The sequence below is a fragment of the Schistocerca piceifrons genome, chromosome 3, assembly GCF_021461385.2.
Source record: "Schistocerca piceifrons isolate TAMUIC-IGC-003096 chromosome 3, iqSchPice1.1, whole genome shotgun sequence".
Lineage (NCBI taxonomy): Eukaryota > Metazoa > Arthropoda > Insecta > Orthoptera > Acrididae > Schistocerca > Schistocerca piceifrons.
In genome coordinates, this window is record NC_060140.1 from 107,589,073 (window position 1) to 107,614,221 (window position 25,149).

The window sequence follows — 25,149 nt, forward strand, 5'->3', positions numbered from 1 at the left end:
CCCTTGCCTGGTACCGCGTGCTGCAGAATTTGAATCCCCGCCAGACGTCATGGACGTCGAAGACCCCTAGAGGTCTCTGCACCATCGCGCCGTAAGCTGTGGCGGCGCGCGTCTCCTGTTCCACTTTTAGTGTGAGGGCGCCACAGTGGAACACGTGGTTCTAGCGGCCAATAGCGGCGACCCCGATAGACTACTTAGGCGCGTGCCTCTCGCTCAGCCAGTTCTACCTCACCATTTATGGCCGTCCTATCCACCTCACGCCTACCCTCAAATACCTTGGCCTCACACTCGACCGCCACCTCACCTGGACTCCCCATCTCCTTACCATCCAAAACAAAGCTCACAACCGCCTCCGCCTCCTGAAACTCCTGTCTGGCCGGACGTGGGGTCTGCATCCTTCCACCATCCTTCACACCTACAAATCCATGATCCGCCCCATCCTTTGTTACGCCAGCATCGCTTGGATTTCCGCCCCTCCCCGGTTCTATAAAGCCCTCCAAATCCTCGAACGCCATGCACTCCACCTCGCCTTCCGCATCCGCCTTCCGTCCCCCATGCGCATCCTCTATGACCTCATCCCCTTCCCCCACCACCTCCTTTTCCTTGAACACATCCGCACACTATATATTGTCTGCCGCCTTGATCCCCCCTCACCCCCTGGTGTCTCCCTTCCTCTCCACTCCCAACCAGTTGCCGTGCCTTTACCGTTGTGTCCCTCCCTCTCTCCATCTCCACACCCTCCATCTCCTTTCCCAACACAACTTCCACCGTCTACCCCTCCCGGATGATGAGCTTCGCCCTGACATCTACCCTTCCTACCAACTCTAACCCCCTCTTCCTGCCTCCTCCTCAGGGCTCCCTCTCCTCCCCCTCCCTCCTACTGAGCGGATTTCCCCTCCTACTCCCCCTCCATTTCTTGTGCCTTCTTTCAGTGTCTCTGCGCTCCCTCCTGCCCTGTCTTCCCTTTTCCTCTCCCGCCCCATGTGTCTCCTGCCTCTTCGTGAACCCACGGTTGCCCCTCCTCTCTTCATCCCGCCGCTTCCCCAGCTGCCCCATGCTCTCCCCTCCTTTTCCATCCTCTCTGACCTTTCCCTCGGCAGGTCCCACCTGGTACTTTTATTCTTCGTCGTGTGTGCATGCGCATCCAGTGTCTTCTCTGTGTTTTAAGAATCGTGTCACTCGGCTGAAGAGCGGCGGATTGTGCTGCTGACAGCCCTCCCCTGCCCATATGGGGCAGGGGAATGAAATCACAATAAAGAAAAACAAAAAAAAAAGCTCAGCCAGCGAGTCTAATCTCGCGTACGTCTGTAGACACATCGCCTCGCGTTAGACAGCTTGCTAACTTACTTGTTCTGTGTACGAGTGGACTTGTTTGTTAGGTTTCCTTGTGACTTTGTTGTTCGATGTTGTTGTTCGCTCTGTCCTTCGTTGGTCGTGTCCGTCCTCTCCCGTTGTGTTGTTGTTGTTCGTTCTGTCCTTCGCTGGTCGTGTCCGTCCTCTCCCGTTGTGTTGTTGTTGTTCGTTCTGTCCTTCGCTGGTCGTGTCCGTCCTCTCCTGTTGTGTTGTTGTTCGCGGGCCTCTCCGCGGGTCCCGCCGCGCTTTCCGTCGTTTCCACCCCACGACCGTCCCGGTCGCAGTTACACCACCTTGGTTATGCAAGCACCCACCACACGAGTGCCAACAATTTGCCCACGGTGGCATTCGCTTGTCTCCGAGACAACTATATGCAACATTGTTTTGGGAACGATTGGCACTTGCAGTGTACTGAAGACATAGCATATGCGCCGTTCGTGGTCAAATACAACAGGACCCGCGGACTTGGGCAGTATCTGCATTTGTGTTCAAGCGAGCATTTCACGCGGTGTTTTCGTGTTTTTTATCCAATCCCTGTATTGTTAAATGGAGATTTATGCCTATTATTTTCCCTGCAGCTGGTAAGATGCCGTATTGCCAGGAGTGAGGTGGTGTTTCAGATGCCGGTGAACGTGGAGCGCACGGGCGTGAAGGTGGTGGCGCTGTGTCCCGGGGCCACCGACACGCCACTGCTCAATGACGCCAAGCACTACCTGCTGCACCCGCAGCTCGCCGGCGACCTCCAGAACGCCATCGACACCTTCGGCACGAACAAGTGAGTCTGATGACCACGTCCAACAAAACGCGCGGTAGCTCCTTTCTCCATCTCCGTATTCTCCATCACCTTCTCCATCTTCTTCATTTTAAACTCTTATCTCATCCAGAATGCCATCAACTGTTCCAGCATGTAGAAATGAGCCTGGAGCCATCAGCTATCAGAATGGACTGTGGCCTCTTTCATAATGCTGTACAGTCTCCCTCATCATCTACATCTACAAGCCCATCACCATCATCTTCTCCATCACCGTCACCCTCTACATTATCTCCCGAATGTTGCTGACACCTTCGGCATTTACAAGTGAACTTGCTGGCCACATACAGCAAAACGCACAGTGACCACTTCCACAGTGCTTTAATATCTCTACCACTATCTCCGTCATGGTCTGTGTCACCGTCTCCGTCATCTTTTCCATCACCTTCTCCATCACCTTATACATCTCCATCGTCATCACCAGCTTCTCCATACCTACAGCCTTTTCCATCTGAATAACACCATCGGTACCTTTGGCACTTAAGAGTGAGTCAGCTGCCCAAATCCAGCAACAGTGCATGGTGACCAAGAAGTCAAGCCTCAACCTGCCTCTGCAATTTTACCTCTACAGCTTAACATCTAAACGTCCCTTCATTACCAAATGAATCGACGATTTCTTGATGCGCCGGCCGCGGTGGCCCAGCGGTTCTAGGCGCTTCAGTTCGGAACAGCACGACTACTACGGTCGCAGGTTCGAATCCTGCCTCGGGCATGGATGTGTGTGATGTCCTTAGGTTAGTTAGGTTTAAGTAGTTCTAAGTTCTAGGGGACTGATGACCTCAGATGTTAAGTCCAATAGTGCTCAGAACCATTTGAACCATTTTCTTGATGCCTCAGAATTCCTATCAACCAATCCCTTCTTTTACTCAAGTTGTGCCACAAATTTCTTTCCTTCCAGCTCAATCCAGTATCTTCCCATCAGTTATTCGATCCAACCATCTAATATTCACCAGTCTTCTGCAGTACCACATTTCAATAGCTTCCATTCTCTTCTTGTCTGAACTGTTTACCGTCCACATTATACTTCTGTACAAGGCTAAATTCCAAAAAATAACACTTGATAATACTTTCTAACCCTTAAATTTATATGTGATATGAGCAAATCTCTCTTTTTCAGAAAAGCTTTCCTTGTTACTGACAGTCTCCATTTCATATCCTCCCTAACAAAAGTTATCTACTACTTCAAATATCGCCTGATTTAATTCGACTACATTTATTTACCCTTTTATAAATTTTGTTGATATCCCTTCTACGTTGAGAATTTCAAATACTTTCTCTGAACCCACAAACACTATAAACATAGGTCTCCCTTTCTTCAGTTTATATTCTGGTGGCTCATAGTCACATTGCATCACGTGTTCCTGCATTTCTCCGTAATACAAACTGATCTTCGTCAGCGTCTACCAATCTTCTGTAATTAATCTGTGTTAGTATTTGGCAGCTAAGACTTAATAAACTGACGGTTTGGTGATATTCAAACCTGTAAGAATCTAACTTCCAGCAAAATGGAATTATTACAATGTTCTTTAGCTATGACGTTATTGCGCCTTATGTATCTTGCACAGCACTTGGAATAGCTTTGTCATGCTATATTGCCCCAACTATCCCAGTATATTGAGGAATTTTTTCCTTATTTCGACTTGTGTGGTTCCGTGCTCTGTCAATTCAGTTCAATATCTCATGTATTATCCAAGGATAACACATGTTACCCAATGCGATATCAAATTCTTCTCGCAGTATCGCTTCTCTTATTTTATGTTCATCTACTTCCTCTTCTGTTTCCATAATATCATCTGCAGGTATCTTTATCCATCTTTCGACCATGTCTTGTTTGGCCACTATCTCATTATCTAGCTCTTGACGTTCATATAGCTTCTTCCCTTTCCTACTGAAATTTCTTTAGTTTTCCTTTAGGTAATGTCGCCTCATGGTCTCCTCTACAGCTTTGTATTCTCCTCGAGCTTTGCTGTTTTTCACTTTGTCAGTCTCATTTTCTAGACTTCAGTATTCCCATTTGCATGTTCTATTTCTTGCATTTTTATACGCTTTCCTTCTGTCAGTTAATTTCAGTAACTCGTCTTATCCATATATTTTTACTGGGCTTTGTTCTTTTGGGTATGTGATCCACTGCTGGCTTCACTCTTTCATCTCTCAGAGCTACCCATTCATCTTCTGTTGTATTACTTCGCCCTGTTTCAATCAGTTGCTGCCTAATACTCCCTTCGAAGCTCTCAAGAACCTCAAATCGCTTCAACATATCCACGTCCCTTCTTTTTAATTTACTAGCTTCTTACAATTTCTTCATTTTTAATCTGGAACTAGTAATCAATAAATTTCTGAAATGTTTATGATGTGGCTTCGAACTCTCGTCTTACCATTAGATAAACTGTACGCAACTTTCCATTCTGTCCAGGCCTCTTACACGTACACAATCTTGTTTCATGTGGCTCTGCGTAAAATTAAACAAGGTCGCTTCTCCTTTTATTCCTTTCCTCCAGTTAATATTCTGCTATCACTCTTCCTTCTGTTCCTTTTCCTACTCTCTAATTCCAATTTCACATCAAAATTAAATTTTAGTCTTTTTCAAAAATTTGAAAAATTTCTTATCTTCTCGTATATTCCTTCAAGCTCTTAATCACCAGCGGAATTAGTAGGCTAATAAACTTGTCCTACTGTTTTGTGTCAACTTTGTGTCCATGGCTGCTTTTCACAGTAGCTCACCCGCATTTCTATTTTCTTATTTATTATTAGGTCTAATACTGCATTACCTCTAATTGATAATACATTGAATAGATTGTAGTTTCCGTACAGAAATCCTCTTCTCCGCCCACCACACTTCATTAGTTCCCACTGTTTCTAATTTTATGTCTGTCTTAATTTCTGTACATCCCGGATTAAGTGAACTAACATTAAATGCTTCGACGCGTAGAAAGCTAGTTTTGTTTTTCCTGATGACAACCTCCTCCTGAGTAGTCACCACCCCGAAGATGCAAATGGAGGGTTTTTTCCCCTCCGGAATGTTTTACCCATAAGGACACCGTCTTCATTAAATCACATAGCAGAGCTGTACGTCGTGAGAAAAAGTAAGGGTTACAGTTTACCTTTTACTTTCAGCTGTACACAAATTGTGAATCCACTTCGTAATATTTACTAATGCTGTAATCGTCAAAACGTGTCTCTTCCTTCAGACGTTCATGCATGTCTAAATGTCATTATGATGTAATACATAGTCTCCGTATAAACACAGACATTGTGTAAACCATTTCTGCTTTTGCCTTGCTTTCCTGATTTTCAATTCCTTTGAGTACCTGGGCGCTCTGCCACTGACAGCTTACAGCCTTTGCCTGTAACAAGAATGTCTCAGGTTTTTGCTTTTTCTTTCGATAAGATTCTACTACGCTGGCCATTGAACGCATCATGTATTACTCTTTTGACAGCCACTGCCCTTCCTTCAGAATCTCTCTCTATACATGGTGAAGAAAAAAATTCCGTACTTGGTGGTCGGCATGCGATTGCTCCTCGAAATTCAAGACAGAAGTGTATCTAGCAAAACCAAGCCCTGCCAATAGGTTTAATAGGAATTCTATTAAAAACATAAACAGGGGCTGGCAATGCTATAACAGCGTGCAGCATGGCCAAGAACAGGGGTAGCATAAACTCTGCGTTGTGTATGAGCTGTCCCATTAGCTCAGTGAGGCGTGGAAATGCCCTGCATAGCGATATGCAGATTCGGGGACCTTAAGAGTCGCGTTCGCGCCAAACATAATTTTTGCAGTTCAAAATGGTTCAAATGGCTCTGAGAACTATGGGATTTAACTTCTGAGGTCATCAGTCCCCTAGAACTTAGACCTACTTAAACATAACCAACCTAAGGATATCAAACACATCCATGCCCGAGGAAGGATTCGAACCTGCGACCGTAGCGGTCGCGCGGTTCCAGACTGTATCGCCTAGAACCGCTCGGCCACCCCGGCCGGCTTAATTTTTGGAGTTAAAACATCAAACTGTATCCAATTTACACCTTCACAGTGCCGTATATTGTGTATTTCTCTCTATTACTGTTACGTCTATTTAAGTATTAAGACATAAGATGAACTTCTTACAGACGTAAACGACCACTTTGTTTCGTCCATGGCACAAATAAAGCCAATAGAAAATAATAGTGGATACAACAACATCGTCTGTGTTCAACGAGCTACAAAAAACATAACAGGTAGGCTATAATAGATTGAAGATATTGCTATGCGTATGACGTCCAGGCTTACCTGCAAAGAGCTGGTGCATACAAGTACGAGCAACCATCTCTTTGGAGGAGATGTTCAAAGCGATCACTTTCGTATACATCCATGGGTGGATTACTATAAACTTGTTCCTTTAAGTGTCCCCCACAAATAAAAATCTAGTGAATTAAGGTCCGGGGGACGCAGAGACCAAAACATTGAACCTCTACGACCAATCTATAACCCAGGAAACGCTTCATTTAAATAGTTACGCACATATATTCTAAAGTATGACAGTGCACCATCGTACTGAAACCATTGCTATCGCCAAACACCAAGTTGAACGTTTCCTAATGCGTCAGGCAAAATATCGCATAGAAACGTAAGACACAGGGGCGTATTGAACTTGTCAGACAACAGGTAAGGGCCCAAAAGCCAAAACTCCAGCCTGCAGTCTTACTCCAAGGCGTAACTGAAAGCCGCCTTGACAGGCGACATGTGGGTTGTATTCCGACCAATAACAGCTCTTCTGGAGATTGAAAATACCTTCCCGAGTGAAGCTAGAGTCATCAGTCCATATCACATTATTTATAAATTATTCATTATCTTTCGATTGATACAAAAGGCATTCACAGAAATGTACTCGTCGAATGTGGTCTTTTGACCGTTGGAGTTGAGGTAACATATATTGATATGGACGCAGTTCTTCGTTGTGTAATACTTCAACGACCATTCTTTGAGATATCTGGAACTGCCATACAATATCACAGGTACTCCACCAAGGTGATTGGTGAACGGTTTCAAGAATCGCGTTCTGTGTTTGTGGAGTACGTCTGGTCCTTGGACGATCGCTGTCCATTACTTGTGGTCGAAGGTTACCGGTTTCCCGTAGGCGGTGCTCGAGATGACGAAAAACATTCTTATCATAATGATGCCTTTGAGGGTACTGTGCTGCATACGCAGCAGCAGCAGCAGCAGTTTGGTTTTCGGATGCACCCAGCACCAAAAGCTTATCGACGTATTCAGCGTTTGTGTACTCCATCGGGAAGCCGCCCTACATCAATCTGACAGGACCAATTATGCTTGTGCACGGCGTAGACACATACAAAACTCCGTCCGAACAGGCCTTGGAAGGCCCAAGGGTACCGATCGGCCCACAGGCGTCACTGGAAGCGGCTATGGAGGGTCATGTGGTCAGCTCACCGCTCTCCTGGCCGTATGTCTGTCTACGAGACGGGAGCCGCTACTTATCAATGAAGTAGCTCCTCATTTTGCCTGACAAGGGCTGAGTGCACCCCGCTTGCCGACAGCGCTCGGTAGACTGGATGGTCACCCATCCAAGTGCTAGCCGGCCGTGGTAGCCGAGCGGTTCTAGGCGCTTCAGTCCGGCACCGCGCTGCTGCTATGGTCGCAGGTTCGAATCCTGCCTCGGGCATGGATGTGTGGTAGTTAGGTTTAAGTAGATCTAAGTCAAAGGGGACTGATGACCTCAGATGTTAAGTCCCATACTGCTCAGAGCCATCCAAGTGCTAGCCCAGCCCGACAACGCTTAACTTCGGTGATCTGACGGGAACCGGTGTTACCACTGTGGCAAAGCCATTGGGCATAGACACATACACGTAGTTAAATAGATCCCATTGTCATGTGATAGGATATGGTCACATGAAAAAATGGTGTCCTGCTTGTAAACGACGAAAAGTATGGAACGGACGTCTAAAAAATAAAAAAAGAACCTGACGAGGATTCGAGCTATAGCTTCAGATATGGGTGTGATGCCCAGCAGTCTACATTTTTTTTTTTTTTTTGGTCATCAGTCTACTGACTGGTTTGATGCGGCCCGCCACGAATTCCTTTCCTGTGCTAACCTCTTCATCTCAGAGTAGCACTTGCAACCTACGTCCTCGATTATTTGCATGACGTATTCCAATCTCTGTCTTCCTCTACAGTTTTTGCCCTCTACAGCTCCCTCTAGTACCATGGAAGTCATTCCCTCATGTCTTAGCAGATGTCCTATCATCCTGTCCCTTCTCCTTATCAGTGTTTTCCACATATTCCTTTCCTCTCCGATTCTGCGTAGAACCTCCTCATTCCTTACCTTATCAGTCCACCTAATTTTCAACATTCGTCTATAGCACCACATCTCAAATGCTTCGATTCTCTTCTGTTCCGGTTTTCCCACAGTCCATGTTTCACTACCATACAATGCTGTACTCCAGACGTACATCCTCAGAAATTTCTTCCTCAAATTAAGGCCGGTATTTGATATTAGTAGACTTCTCTTGGCCAGAAATGCCTTTTTTGCCATAGCGAGTCTGCTTTTGATGTCTTCCTTGCTCCGTCCGTCATTGGTTATTTTACTGCCTAGGTAGCAGAATTCCTTAACTTCATTGACTTCGTGACCATCAATCCCGATGTTAAGTTTCTCGCTGTTCTCATTTCTACTACTTCTCATTACTTTAGTCTTTCTCCGATTTACTCTCAAACCATACTGTGTACTCATTAGACTGTTCATTCCGTTCAGCAGATCATTTAATTCTTCTTCACTTTCACTCAGGATAGCAATGTCATCAGCGAATCGTATCATTGATATCCTTTCACCTTGTATTTTAATTCCACTCATGGACCTTTCTTTTATTTCCATCATTGCTTCCTCGATGTACAGATTGAAGAGTATGCGCGAAAGGCTACAGCCTTGTCTTACACCCTTCTTAATACGAGTACTTCGTTCTTGATCGTCCACTCTTATTATTCCCTCTTGGTTGTTGTACATATTGTATATGACCCGTCTTTCCCTATAGCTTACCCCTACTTTTTTCAGAATCTCGAACAACTTGCACCATTTTATATTGTCGAACGCTTTTTCCAGGTCGACAAATCCTATGAAAGTGTCTTGATTTTTCTTTAGCCTTGCTTCCATTATTAGCCGTAACGTCAGAATTGCCTCTCTCGTCCCTTTACTTTTCCTAAAGCCAAACTGATCGTCACCTAGCGCATTCTCAATTTTCTTTTCCATTCTTCTGTATATTATTCTTGTAAGCAGCTTCGATGCATGAGCTGTTAAGCTGATTGTGCGATAATTCTCGCACTTGTCAGCTCTTGCCATCTTTGGAATTGTGTGGATGATGCTTTTCTGAAAGTCAGATGGTATGTCGCCAAACTCATATATTCTACACACCAACGTGAATAGTCGTTTTGTTGCCACTTCCCCCAATGATTTTAGAAATTCTGATGGAATGTTATCTATCCCTTCTGCCTTATTTGGCCGTAAGTCCTCCAAAGCTCTTTTAAATTCCGATTCTAATACTGGATCCCCTATCTCTTCTAAATCGACTCCTGTTTCTTCTTCTATCACATCAGACAAATCTTCACCCTCATAGAGGCTTTCAATGTATTCTTTCCACCTATCTGCTCTCTCCTCTGCATTTAACAGTGGAATTCCCGTTGCACTCTTAATGTTACCACCGTTGCTTTTAATGTCACCAAAGGTTGTTTTGACTTTCCTGTATGCTGAGTCTGTCCTTCCGACAATCATATCTTTTTCGATGTCTTCACATTTTTCCTGCAGCCATTTCGTTTAGCTTCCCTGTACTTCCTATTTATTTCATTCCTCAGCGACTTGTACTTCTGTATTCCTGATTTTCCCGGAACATGTTTGTACTTCCTCCTTTCATCAATCAACTGAAGTATTTCTTCTGTTATCCATGGTTTCTTCGCAGCTACCTTCTTTTTACCTATGTTTTCCTTCCCAACTTCTGTGATGGCACTTTTTATTGATGTCCATTCCTCTTCAACTGTACTGCCTACTGCGCTATTTCTTATTGCTGTATCTATAGCGTTAGAGAACTTCAAACGTATCTCGTCATTCCTTAGTACTTCCGTATCCCACTTCTTTGTGTATTCATTCTTCCTGACTAATGTCTTGAACTTCAGCCTACCCTTCATCACTACCATATTGTGATCTGAGTCTATATCTGCTCCTGGGTACGCCTTAAAATCCAGTATCTGATTTCGGAATCTCTGTCCGACCATGATGTAATCTACGAGAGGCGTTCAGAAAGTAAGCTCCGATCGGTCGCGAAATGGAAACGACTATGAAAATCCGATAAAGCTTTGCACAGATGTGTTGGGTAGTGTCTCTAGTATAACCCCAGTTAGCATCACGTCGCTCTTCTCATTTCTGAGCTCGCAGTGAGTGCGTAAAGATGTCTAGAAAATAGTGTCTGCCGCCAAGTACGAGGGCCTGGTGAGAAATTTCGCCTGAAGCTATGCAGCTAACATTACATAACTGTCGTGCTGTTTCTTCTTCAAGACAATCCTCAGCCGCATTCTGCAGGGGCAATGAAGATGCTCCTGCATCGTTTTCAAATGGAAATGTTAGATTATCCACAATACAGTCCGCAATTGTCTCCCCCTGAGTTTCATCTCTGGTCACATGAACCGCTGTCTTTGAAGACAACATTTTGACACAGACAACGAGGTGTAGGCCAGCGTGGAGAATTGGCGGAAAGCACTGGCGGCTGCCTTCTATGATGAGGCTATTGAAAAGTTGGTACAACGCTATGACAAAAGTCTAAGTCAGAACGGCGACTGCGTAGAGAAGTAGCTGAAAGGTGTAGCTAATTGTTAGAAGTAAAACATTTCTGATGTTCACTGTGGTTTCAATTTGGCAATCAATCGGAGCTTACTTTCTGAACAGGCCTCGTAATTGAAATATTCCCTTATCTCCCGGCCTTTTCCAAGTATACCTCCTCCTCTTGTGATTCTTGAACAGGGTATTCGCTATTACTAGCTGAAACTTGTTACAGAACTCAACTAGTCTTTCTCCTCTTTCATTCTTTGTCCCAAGCCCATATTCTCCTGTAACCTTTTCTTCTACTCCTTCCCGTACAACTGCATTCCAGTCGCCCATGACTATTAGATTTTCGTCCCCCTTTACATACTGCATTACCCTTTCAATATCCTCATACACTTTCTCTATCTGTTCATCTTCAGCTTGCGACGTCGGCATGTATACCTGAACTATCGTTGTCGGTGTTGGTCTGCTGTCGATTCTGATTAGAACAACCTGGTCACTGAACTGTTCACAGTAACATACCCTCTGCCCTACCTTCCTATTCATAACGAATCCTACACCTGTTATACCATTTCCTGCTGCTGTTGATATTACCCGATACTCATCTGACCAGAAATCCTTGTCTTCCTTCCACTTCACTGACCCCTACTATATCTAGCCTTTGCATTTCCCTTTTCAGATTTTCTAGTTTCTGTACCACGTTCAAGCTTCTGACATTCCACGCCCCGACTCGTATAACGTTATCCTTTCGTTGATTATTCAATCTTTTTCTCATGGTAACCTCCCCCTTGGCAGTCCCCTCCCGGATATCCGAATGGGGGACTAATCCGGAATCTTTTGCCAATGGAGAGATCATCATGACACTTCTTCAATTACAGGCCACATGTCCTGTGGATACACGTTACGTGTCTTTAATGCAGTGGTTTCCATTGCCTTCTGCATCCTCATGTCGTTGATCATTTCTGATTCTTCCGCCTTTAGGGGCAATTTCCCACCCCTAGGACAAGAGAGTGCCCTGAACCTCTATCCGCTCCTCCGCCCTCTTTGACAAGGCCGTTGGCAGAATGAGGCTGACTTCTTATGCCGGAAGTCTTCGGCCGCCAATGCTGATTATTTATCAAAATTTAGCCAGTGGCGGGGATCGAACCCGGGACCGAAGAAGTTTTGATTATGAATCAAAGACGCTACCCCTAGACCACAGGTTAGCTACAACGGCTGGTATGGCAGTGTGATGTGGTACACGTTCGCCTGTACATTCTCATGTGCTGCACAATGTGGCAATGTTGCCACCTCTTCGTTTTCATACATGTGTTTTCAAAATGCACCCGATCTGATTTTGCTAGATAAACTATTGACTTGATTCTGGATGAGGAATCGCATGCCGATCTCCAAGTGCGGCATTTGTTCTTCACTCTGTACACAGCTGTATTCTTAGTTTTATATGTATTGTGCAGTAACGGCTGTATCCTTAGAAGTTCCTTTATAGTGTTTGTATATCAAGAAAGGTTCCTCCAATGATGAACTGTTCTGATTGACACATATCGATCCATTGGATGGTCAAGTAGCCTTCTGAATATGAGCGACAGTGCTCCTACACGCGCCTGCCCGTATATACGCAGTGCTGAACCTCCATGGATTCAGAAGACGACTGCACGGAATGTACAAGACGTACGGAAAAATGACACGTGTCAGTGGATACAGCATCTCTCCAAGTTTTTGACTCACATTATAGGCGCTCAAAATAAGAACCGTATACGACACGGCAAATGTTAATACAGGCGGCGGAGCACATGCGTATAATTAATTAAACTCGTTGCTGCCGTAGCTATGACAGCAGCCCGCTTTTGGAGATCTGTTCATTGGGTCGCCTGTCTGCAGGCGCGGAGTAATTCGGTGCGACAGTACGGAGCGGTCGATTTGTCTACGTCGTCTGACTCGCTTGCAACTACGCCACGGCACGCGTTACGAATAGAAACTTGGAGAGATGCCCTATCCGCCGATCTGTGACATTTTTCTGTATTCCTTGTGTATATACTGACAGAAAAAAATCCCAACAGAAAAATAATAATCAATATACAGTGACGAAATTTCGGGAATACATTCGTCTAGGTAATATATTTAAGTGCTTAACATTCGATAATCGCAAGTTAATGTAGGCGCGAGATAAGCCACTACACATGTGGAATGGTGAGATATTAATAACCGGTGTAACCGCCGGAACTTGCGTGCTTTGTGTTGTACAGGTTCCAACGTCAGTTTGTGGGATTGAGTTCCATGCCTGTTGCAATGGTCGGTCAATACAGGGATGGTAAATGCTGGAATTGTCCTTTGATGGTGTCCTATATGTGCTCGATTGGCGACAGATCTGTTCGTCGAGCTAGTCGCGGCAACATGTTGACATTCTGTAGAGCATGTTGGGTTACATTAGTGGTATGCAGACGAGTGTTATCCTGTTGGAAAACACCACCTGGAATGCTGTTCATGATTGGCAGCAAACCAGGTCGAATCACTGGACTGTCGTACAAATTTTCAGTCAGGGTGTGTGGGATAACCACGCGAGTGCTCGTGCTGTCTTACGAAATCGCACCCCAGACCATACCTCCAGGTGTAGGTCCAGGCAGACAGGTTGGTTGCAGGTCCTGCACTGGCCTCCTTCACACACGGCCATCGCTGGCACTGAGGCAGAAGAGGCTTTCATCAGAAAACACAACAGACCTCCACCCTGCCCTTCAATGAGCTCTCTCTTGACACCACTGAAGTCGCAAATGGCGGTAGTTTTGGGAGAGAGGAATGTACACTACAATGCATCTGGCTCGAGGTTGTCCTTAATGTAACCGATCTGTCATAATTGGTTGAGTCACTACGGTGCCAACTGCTGCTCTAATGTCTGCTGCAGACGCAGAATGATGTGCCATAGGTATACTGCTGTAAGGTGGCAGAATAAATGGTCAGATTCGCACCTTACATGAGACCTTTACAAATCGCAATGAGAAGGTGAAGATGACACCTAACGTAAATCGACAGTTATGAGAACATTTGCCTATCAATATGTAATGTAAAAAGGGATGACAGTCAATCGACGGAAATTAATACACCATTCGTATGTCTTTGAGTAGAAGGTAGAAAAGGGAACACGAGTAGCTTTTAGTTTTGAAAAGCCAGCTCCACAATGGCGTAGCGAAACTGTGCTGCAGGAGTTACGCCGGCAACCACCTAAAGGGGTGGCAGAAAGGAGGACAGCGACCCCGGGCCAGGTGATTCAAGCTGGAGGGCCGCCTGAAGCGAGGGCATCAGTACAAGAGCAGAGAAGAAGCTTTAGAAAACTGCGTTTCGAAATTCCAACGGGATACGAACAAAAGCAAGTGACGCATTTTCGTCCAGCGAGTGCGACACACGGAAAGGTCAATGTACTCTCGGCGTCTAGAATGGGCACAAAACGCCCAACTGGCGGAAACTCACTAGGAAGGAGAAAACTACTGAAGTTTCGACGCAGTTTGATAGAAGGGACGTTGCCATTGGTAGAGGATGTTTCTACAAAATGAGAGGAACGCTCCTATTGGTCGAAAAAAGCCTTGATGTGAAAAAGGAACCCAAGTGGAGGGAGGCGGTTCTGCCATGAGTATAACAAGAGAGAAATTTTGTGTTGGGGCTTCTCTGAACTGGCGTCAAGCGCAGAACGGAGGGCTTAACGCTCCGTACGAAGCAGAGAAGAAATTGGTGTGGACACTGCATTCACTGTGGCTGCACTCCAGCTAAAATTAGCTGTAGCAAGTTTAGCTCCAACCGTGGAGAAACGAACCAGCCAGATTAGTTAATTGTTCTTGCGAGAACTGAGAGGTCACTTAAATGTGCACGCTGCTCCAAACATGCACGTGTATATCGCCACATAATAAGACTAGGGCTGAGTACATGTTTTCTAGCATAACGAGAAACAGAGGGAAAGTTCTGCTGGAAAGTTCAGCAAAGGCCAGATTAGTTTTGTAGGAATTTCAGTGGGAGAGAGCTGCCTTGCAGACAGCAGCACGTCGCAGCTTAAGGTAAATATGCGTGCAGAGGTGTGAACTTTGTTGGTTCCCCAGCTTGCGTCCACTGTAAACTCGAGCGGCCTTGGGTAATCTTGCGCTAAAATTTGTCACTTGGCAAACCATCCACCGTAGACTTGATTGTCATCCTAAATAGTACCGAACTTTGAACCGGAATCGGTCGATTTTCGTAGTACTGACCAACATCATAACGTATGTGTAGGAGCAATTTTGTAAAGAAACGTCCTATTAAACTTTCATATTATTGTGCTTAGAATTAATGTAAAGAAACTTCGAATTAAACTTTCATAATATTGTGCTTAAGATTAATGTTCTTTCAGAGAGTTAATATTTAACATTGTTGTGTATAATCTTATTTCACTTTTTAGTGTTGGCAAGATGCGTTATCCATTGCGCTGTTTCTACACTCCTGGAAATGGAAAAAAGAACACATTGACACCGGTGTGTCAGACCCACGATACTTGCTCCGGACACTGCGAGAGGGCTGTACAAGCAATGATCACACGCACGGCACAGCGGACACACCAGGAACCGCGGTATTGGCCGTCGAATGGCGCTAGCTGCGCAGCATTTGTGCACCGCCGCCGTCAGTGTCAGCCAGTTTGCCGTGGCATACGGAGCTCCATCGCAGTCTTTAACACTGGTAGCATGCCGCGACAGCGTGGACGTGAACCGTATGTGCAGTTGACGGACTTTGAGCGAGGGCGTATAGTGGGCATGCGGGAGGCCGGGTGGACGTACCGCCGAATTGCTCAACACGTGGGGCGTGAGGTCTCCACAGTACATCGATGTTGTCGCCAGTGGTCGGCGGAAGGTGCACGTGCCCGTCGACCTGGGACCGGACCGCAGCGACGCACGGATGCACGCCAAGACCGTAGGATCCTACGCAGTGCCGTAGGGGACCGCACCGCCACTTCCCAGCAAATTAGGGACACTGTTGCTCCTGGGGTATCGGCGAGGACTATTCGCAACCGTCTCCATGAAGCTGGGCTACGGTCCCGCACACCGTTAGGCCGTCTTCCGCTCACGCCCCAATATCGTGCAGCCCGCCTCCAGTGGTGTCGCGACAGGCATGAATGGAGGGACGAATGGAGACGTGTCGTCTTCAGCGATGAAAGTCGCTTCTGCCTTGGTGCCAATGATGGTCGTATGCGTGTTTGGCGCCGTGCAGGTGAGCGCCACAATCAGGACTGCATACGACCGAGGCACACAGGGCCAACACCCGGCATCATGGTGTGGGGAGCGATCTCCTACACTGGCCGTACACCACTGGTGATCGTCGAGGGGACACTGAATAGTGTACGGTACATCCAAACCGTCATCGAACCCATCGTTCTACCATTCCTAGACCGGCAAGGGAACTTGCTGTTCCAACAGGACAATGCACGTCCGCATGTATCCCGTGCCACCCAACGTGCTCTAGAAGGTGTAAGTCAACTACCCTAGCCAGCAAGATCTCCGGATCTGTCCCCCATTGAGCATGTTTGGGACTGGATGAAGCGTCGTCTCACGCGGTCTGCACGTCCAGCACGAACACTGGTCCAACTGAGGCGCCAGGTGGAAATGGCATGGCAAGCCGTTCCACAGGACTACATCCAGCATCTCTACGATCGTCTCCATGGGAGAATAGCAGCCTGCATTGCTGCGAAAGGTGGATGTACACTGTACTAGTGCCGACATTGTGCATGCTCTGTTGCCTGTGTCTATGTGCCTGTGGTTCTGTCAGTGTGATCATGTGATGTATCTGACCCCAGGAATGTGTCAATAAAGTTTCCCCTTCCTGGGACAATGAATTCACGGTGTTCTTATTTCAATTTCCAGGAGTGTATGTTGGCGAGTTGAAAACTGTGTGAGAAGCTGTAATTTGGTGAGAAATATTGCGACATTAAACTTGTCATTTCACCTCATACAGTTGTTCTCAATTGAAGAACAAGCAGAAACGAAACCCCCACAACCATACACTGCAAACACGACACTCTTCCCTCTCGGCAGTACCACGTGGCCGCCTGGAGCCGGATCTTGTTGCCCCTGTACCTTCCTGTGAGCACCGCTGCCAGCAATCAGGCACAGTGGCTATATTCTTGCCAAGTGTTTCTGCAGACGGAACATCCAGCTTCTCGTAGTCCTATTACGCGACCTCGTTCAAACTCAGCGAGGTGCTGATAATGGTGTCGTTGTCGTCTTAAATGGATTCTTGACCAGCATCAACTTACTATGTCCAGTCTCAAAGGTAACTACCGTCCTCACCCGCTACGGAGCTTATTTAAAGCAAAACTGGTTTGTATTCTCACGGCGACGCAACAGCGCCACTCTTATGCGACTGGAGCGAAATATGAATAGATCTCATCTTTCATATGTCGAAACATGCCTACCAACTTTCATTTGTTTCACACAACTCCTTCTTCGTGTTATGATTTTTTTTTTTGTCGCAGGATGTAACGAGTGTAACTGCTGATATTTTTATATACAGCACGTTAATATGTATAAATATCAAGGTACTGGTTGTTTTTCCTCTGTGTCTAACACTCTTCCCACAAACACGTCACAAACTTTATGACTTGATGTGTTCTGCACAGTCGTAACTGCAGCACCGAGTGGACTGCTGCTGTCACTATAGAGTAACTGTTTCGTGTCCACCCTTCAACACCTGACCTGCTGCCCAGGGGAAAATAAGTATTAATGGCTTGCTCTTGTCACACATATTTGGAGGTACTATCCAACCTAAAAACATATAGCTTCTAATAGCTAACTACTGGCCATTAAAATTGATACACCAAGAAGAAATGCAGATGATAAACTGGTATTCATTGGACAAATATATTATACTAGAACTGACATGTCATTACATTATTGCTAGTGATACGAGGCCGTTGGAATCCAGCAGGGCGTCCCGTATTACCCTCCTGGACCCACCAATTTCATATTCTGCTAGCAGTCATTGGATCTCGACCAACGCGAACAGCAATGTCGCGATACGATAAACCGCAATCACGATAGGCTACAATCCGACGTTTATCAAAGTCGGAAACGTGATGGTACGCATTTCTCCTCCGTACACGAGGCATCACAACAACGTTTCACCAGGCAACGCCGGTCAACTGTTGTGTGTGTATGAGAAATGGGTTGGAAACTTTCCTCATGTCAGCACGTTGTAGGTGTCGCCACCGGCGCCAACCTTGTGTGAATGGTCTGAAGAGCTAATCATTTGCATACCACAGCATCTTCCTCCTGTCGATTAAATTTGGCGTCTGTAGCACGTCATCTTCGTGGTGTAGCAATTTTAATGGCCAGTAGTGTATATTCTTAGTGTGCTAATGATGTAAATGCTGATGAAATGTTGTTCAGTACACCATTCTCAGTCACCAATAGAAATATCTGCACTTATAGACATTACATAACCTCTTTTTTTGTTCCTTTAGTTTGCTTTGGTAAGTGGGTAATCATTGTTATCGCAAGTGCCTAACGGTCACTCACATCAGTTTCAGTGAGAAAATTTCGAAAAAGGCCGGATCTATCTGGTGACATTAAATCTATTGTACTGATAATTTATACGGCTGATCCCGGCGGAGGTTCGAGTCCTCCCTCAGGCATGGGTGTGTGTGTTTGTCCTTAGGATAATGTAGGTTAAGTAATGCGTAAGCTTGTGGACTGATGACCTTAGCAGTTAAGTCCCATAAGATTTCACACACATTTGAACATTTTTTTTTTTTATAATTTACTTGCGAAACAATATTAAAATAAAAGACGCTACACTCTTTCACCATCCACTGACCATTTTAATTAGCACTTAGTTATCGGTGATCACACAGTCGTGAATGCAGTAGTCCATGAAGACAGCTCTTGTTATTCAAGGAAACAGAGAACCTGTTACACAAGGAACGTTCCTAAGCTCCCTTCTGAGACTTTTTGACATTACAGTAGACTGTTTATCTTGGTAACTAAGCATTTCCAAACCCGTCTTGATATTACTTCCCTTCCTCTTTATACATCATTAAGCCGATGCTTCATTGTTGCTCACCGTTTTCCATACACCTCGTGTGTTGCAAAGTAGCTATGAGGAGGGAGAGGTGGTGAGTCGTACAGAGCAGCCACTGCTGTGTTGCAGGCCGGAGCAGATCGCGGAGGGCCTGATGCACGTGATCCGGAACGCCGAGTCCGGCTCTGCGTGGGTCTCGAACCTGGGAGACCACTACGAGGTGCACTTCCCGCAGCTCCACAAGTGAGGCGCGGCCGCCACTCCTCTAGAGCTGTACTCGCCCGCTCTACGCACCCTTTACAGTGTATGTTTTATTTGCCTGTACAATAAAATGTGAACCAAACCATTCCTACAGCAACTCTACTTCATGTGTCTGACTCCATTTTCTCATACATTGTTTCCCGTTACCTAGTCTCTGAAACAGCTTGTGCTACTGTTTTACGACACTGATTATTGCACTAAAAAGGTAGCGTTCAGGAATTTGAAGTGTAATAAAATGGTTTGTACGACTTTTAGCGTGACAATTATTGAACTGTATGAAATAAAATCGTCTAACTTCTGAGCGGCTTGCGTTAGAACTAGAGACGGGCAATCTCGTTCATTCTTGAGAACTAATACACTGGTGATCGCTCTTTTTTGGGGACCGTTCATTTTTACTCGTTCACCGTTCATTGGTGCTTGGTATGTGGTTCTTATGAAAAACTGAATATTAGTAGCATAGGTGACTGAAGATGCAAGGCGCCCATCCCCCCCCACCCCACCACCACCACCACCACCACCACCACCCCCTCCCATGGAGCACAGAGTTTTTTATTCATAACAGAACTCTCACACGCTTGTAATTTTCGTGATTCTGCAAAACGTCTCGTTAAGCCAACTGTAGCGTTATGTGGCTGATCGCATTGATGCGCCACCCTGTACCACTGAAATAATATTGTAGAAGTTTTCTCTTTACAAAATCTGACACCAAACACTCTATTACATAGCGCGGGCTTCATTCGGTTGTAAGTCGGTCTGCCCTCCATAACAATGAACAAGCCTTTTTACCTTGGATCAAAAACGACGGAAAATGGCCTCTCTTGTGTGCCTTGCCTTTTTACAAGTATTTCTTCTGCTGTTTATCGAAATAGTGAAGTAAGCTGATATGCCATTTTGTTACCTGAGAAGATGTGTATATTACATAACACGTAATTTTTATGTAATTAACGTAGCTATAAATACATTTTAGCCCTCTGTTTCCTGACGTAAGAAAAAATTTACTTTTTAACATTTTCTTTGCAGAATTTATGCTATTGTGGCCTCAAATGACGGTAGGATTTTTTGTAAAATTTTATTTTATTTTTCACAATTTTTTTCCTCCTGGTACTCAGAAGTACCGTCAGACTCCATGGACAGAATCACAACATGCGCAGTAAAATGCTCCAATTTTTATACATTGTACTTTATTCCACATAAATATTAAATATTTTTACATTAGAATATTAATTAACAGAAATACGATATTTCTGAATTTTTTTTTTTTAATTTCGCATAAATTTATTCTAGAGCAACTTCACAATACATAGTAACTTAGCTATACATTTTTGACAGTATATACATATCACATATTTAGTGATACTTCATGAAATTGTAGGAAACTTCTTTTTCTCATTGCAGCACAATACATGTACTACATTGGGAATGTGGTCTCGACTGAATTTTATTTTTTGCACACATTTCGCATCGTCCTCTTTTACAACTGAACACTACAAAATGGTTTCCTCGGTTGCCAAGACGTACATCCTTCGGAACAGAAAAGTTATCCTTCCTTCTCTTTGGGAGAGTTATTCCATCTTTACCAGAGTTTCTCTTTTTGAGATTTGGCACTTGCTGTACATTCGTTAGCCCTAGTGCCACAGCACGCCTGAATTCCAGCAGTGGCAGTGCCCCATGTAGATCACTGAAAATGGCGTAAGCATTGACAAAAGCAATTTCTATTGCTCCCCAGAAGAGACGGTGCCAACATTTCTTTGATCGCTTGCCAAGACCATAAATTGAACGTAATCTGTCTGCATGATCAACACCACCCATGTTTTTATTGTAATCACATACAATAACTGGATATGGTATAGTCATACTAGTTCCATCTTTCTGTTTTCTTGTCACTACTCTCTGTTCAGTGCCATGAAAGTTTGACGCAAGATACACTACTTTATTTTCCTTCCATTGAAATACTGTTAGGTCTAAAGATGAATCTCTGTGATTTGATTTACTCATTTTTCTTTAGGTATATTCCCCGGCAATCCTTTCCTGTTTGTCCTAATTGTTCCACAGGCAAATGTATTTACCGATTTCTGTGTGAGAAAAAGTGGACAGAACAACTAGTGAGAGGTAACGCACTGTTGCTACAATAAAGTGTTCGCACAACCTGACGGTACTAATAAGTCAGCCTTATATTTTCCACTTTATCACATTCACTTGTGACGTAATGCTTCAAACTATTACAAAACAACAAAGAAGGTAAGTACGTACAATGGAAAACTCAACGGGAGTTTCAATAAATTCCCCCAAATTCAGGCAATACCATGGAAACAAGCACATACAATCTTCTGTTTTCACAGCAGCGCGCGAAAAACAATTTCAAGCTCTGAGTGCCAGAGAGATCTATGTATTGCACAATAACATCTATGAAACAGTAGAGCACAGTTACTGTTACGTACCGACAGGCTCTCAGATCACGAAACTGCACCACGAGAAAATAATGAGAGTCAAAACTTACTGGTACTTTTAAGTACCGTCAGGCAACAAAGGGTTAATTACCAGTCGTGGACGCTGAATAGAATACAAAACAAACCAGAAGTTTAAAGTTCAAAAAAGGTTTGAAGCAGATGAATGGGGGTGAGCAGCGAACGAAACGAACAACAACTCGATACTGAACTAACCATGAGCAGTCGGCAGTGGAACTGAGACGAGTGGCCACGCGAAGAAGGACGAGTCCGGCCGAGCGAGACAGACGGGAACGGGACCGAGGCTAGAACGACGCCGGCCGACGTGCTGTTGCGGGAATGAGACCGACCGTTTCCCGTTCCCGGCAACTATCAGTGGAAAGCCGCGACCGAAGTGAACTATGAAAGACCGTTCCTTAGAATTCGTTCCTCGCTCGTTCCGTTCATCTTGGTGAACCGTTCCTGTGGACCAGTTAGTTCGCGAACGACCCATCTCTAGTTAGAATGTTCAAACTGCACGGTTGTCTGCGGGGTATGATGGGAATTCTCTCCCTTGAGGCACCGCCTCATCGTAGCACTGTCCGTGTGGGCGGGAGAGTTTGTGTGCTCCAAGGAAGCTGAGAGCTATATCGGCGGTAGCGTAGCTACTGGCAGGTCCAACCTAGCCGGGCAGGTCTCAGCAGAGGAGCCAGACAAAGTGTGCCTCACAACGAACCCGTCTTACATCCTATATCCTATACATCCTATTCCATACCCTCTCCTCAGTTACCATTCCTTTTATTTCTCTAATTACCTTAACATACCAGTGCCTTGTGGTTGGTCTCGGGAGGGATGAAGGCTAAGGGAGAAAACCCTGAAAAAAAAAAATCTGGAGTGGGGCCCCAAAGGCGATTGGAAGGCATACTACGTCCCCTTTCGGCAGCTCCTGCAACCGAAGTGATACCAGACGTATTGGTTTGCCTTTCCTCTGGATATTATCATTTAGGTCGAGAGGGAAACCGTGATGATTGGGCAACTCACGTGTCTTCATATTTATCGCTCAGGCTTGTAGCATCCTGGAGAGGACACTTCAGCGACGTCCAAGGACTTCGGCACAACACGGGAAGAGGCAGTTACCGGTTATAAGCTCTGTCTGATTGGCGTAAGATTCGAGTGCCAGGGGCCACTTCCGACGGTGGGAGAGATCATTGCATCTCATTGGACTGCTACCGCCCCCCTCAAACTGGGCAGCCCCCAGCCAATAAGGTGCTGTCCCGCCACTATCCGCCTGCTTCACGGGGTGTGTGAAGCTTAGAAGTAATCTTCGACAAGCGGTTTGATATAGTACACCTACCAACAACAAAAATGAAATAATAAAGAAATCACTATTTCGTATTGGCACCTGGAATGTTAGGACCATGTGTCCAAGGTGCATTGACGATGCCCAAGAGGTTGATTTCATCCGTAAGACTGCCGTTATTGACAGAGAGCTCCATCGTTTGAATGTAGACATCGCGGGACTGCAGGAGGTGCGGCTTCCAGACGCGGGCTCTATCAGGGAGGATAATTACACATTCTTCTGGCAGGGGAAGTCTCAAGACGAGCCAAGACTTCATGGCGTAGGATTTGCTGTTAAAAACGCCCTCATGGACTGTACTGTGCCACCATCCGGTGGAACATAGCGAATTATTGATTTGAAAACATGCTCCTCAAGTGGCACTGTCAATATCCTAAATGTGTACGCTACTACCTTATCATCCAGCATGGAAGAGAAGGATCTGTTTTATGACTTACTCAGTGACAGAATAGCCAAGGTACCTAGCACCGAGACACTGTATATTCTAGGGGACTTTAATGCTAGAGTTGGATCAGATAACGACATATGGCCTAATTGCCTGGGACATCATGGGTTGGGAAAAATGAATGAAAATGGCCAGAGACTGCTTGAAGTTTGCTGCTTTTATGGACTCTGTATCACAAACACATATTTCCAGCTTAAGGATCAGCACAAGGTGTCTTAGAGACACCCGCGCTCTCATCACTGGCATCAACTTGACTTAGTCATAGGTAGGCGTACTGATCTCAAAAATGTGCTACTGACACGAAGTTATCATAGTGCTGATTGCAACACAGACAACGCCCTGGTGTCGTGCACATTGAGGCTCACTTCTAAGAAATGTCACCACGCTAAACCAAGAGGTCATCCCCGTATCAACAACCGAGCGAGGTGGCGCAGTGGTTAGCACACTGGACTCGCATTCGGGAGGACGACGGTTCAATCCCGTCTCCGGCCATGCTGATTTAGGTTTTCCGTGATTTCCCTAAATCGCTTCAGGCAAATGCCGGGATGGTTTCTTTGAAAGGGCACGGCCGATTTCCTTCCCCATCCTTCCCTCACCCGAGCTTGCGCTCCGTCTCTAATGACCTCGTTGTCGACGGGACGTTAAACACCAATCTCCTCCTCCTCCCTCCCGTATCAACACAGATCATGTTCATGACACACAAAGAAAGCAGGATTTTGCCAGTAATTTTGAAAGTGCTTTCCCAGGAAACGTGCAAGCAGAAAGGAATGTTGATAAGAAATGGGCAAAACTCTCGGCTGCAGTCTACAACTCAGCAGTATTGGCCTATGGAATAAAAGGAAGAAGAAATAAGGACTGGTACGAGCAAAATTTGGAAGAAATGGAACCAGTCACTGAGGCTAAACGGAAAGCCCTGCTTGCTTACAAAAGAAACCCAAATGAAAGAACTCGAGATGACCTACGAAAAGCAAAGAATAGGGCACAGCAAACATCCAGGAGATGCGCAAATAACTACTGGCTGAATTTATGTGCAGGTATACAGAAAGCGGCCGATTCTGGGAATGCTAAGGCAATGTACGATGGTATTAAGAAAGCAATTGGACCAACTGTCAGAAAAACAGATCCTCTGAAGTCCAAGACGGGTGAAGTCATTGCTGATGAAGGCAAACAAATGGAACGCTAGGTTGAACGCTACCTCGAGTTGTATGCAGCCGAGAATGAAGTTAGCAAGGATGCATGTGACGCCATCAAACAAATGCCAGTTAGGGAAGAACTAGATGCAGTGCCTAATATGGAAGAACTTAGTAGAGAAATAGATTCTCTTGCTAACGGAAAGGCCTCAGGTGAAGATGGGATCCCTGCAGAGGTTATTAAGTATAACAAGTCTGTTCTTCTCAATCATTTATATTCGCTTATCACAACCAGCTGGGAAGAAGGTTATGTCCCGATGAGTATGCGGAATTCGAGGATAGTTACTCTATATAAACAGAAAGGGAACAGAAGTGAGTGTAACAATTACCGAGGCATTTCATTACTAAGTGTAGCCGGGAAAGCTTATGCAAGAGTCATCCTAATGCGATTACAGATCTTAGCTTCCAGAATCTACCCAGAATCTCAGTGTGGCTTCAGGCCCGACCGATCAACCGTAGATATGATCTTCTCCTTAAGACAGCTACAAGAGAAATGT

At 45.3% G+C, this 25,149-nt stretch overlaps 1 protein-coding gene across 1 annotated transcript in view; it reads left to right on the plus strand.

Annotated features, from left to right (window-relative positions):
- Positions 1 to 24,645, plus strand: part of LOC124788433 (15-hydroxyprostaglandin dehydrogenase [NAD(+)]-like) — a 44,571-nt gene extending 19,926 nt beyond the window's left edge. Inside the window, exons 5-8 of the mRNA XM_047255704.1 lie at positions 1,974 to 2,128; positions 19,106 to 19,219; positions 23,147 to 23,313; positions 24,497 to 24,645. Of these exons, the coding sequence (XP_047111660.1) occupies positions 1,974 to 2,128; positions 19,106 to 19,219; positions 23,147 to 23,313; positions 24,497 to 24,645 (585 nt within the window). The remainder of the gene's footprint in view (positions 1 to 1,973; positions 2,129 to 19,105; positions 19,220 to 23,146; positions 23,314 to 24,496) is intronic.
- The last annotated feature ends 504 nt before the right edge of the window (positions 24,646 to 25,149 follow it).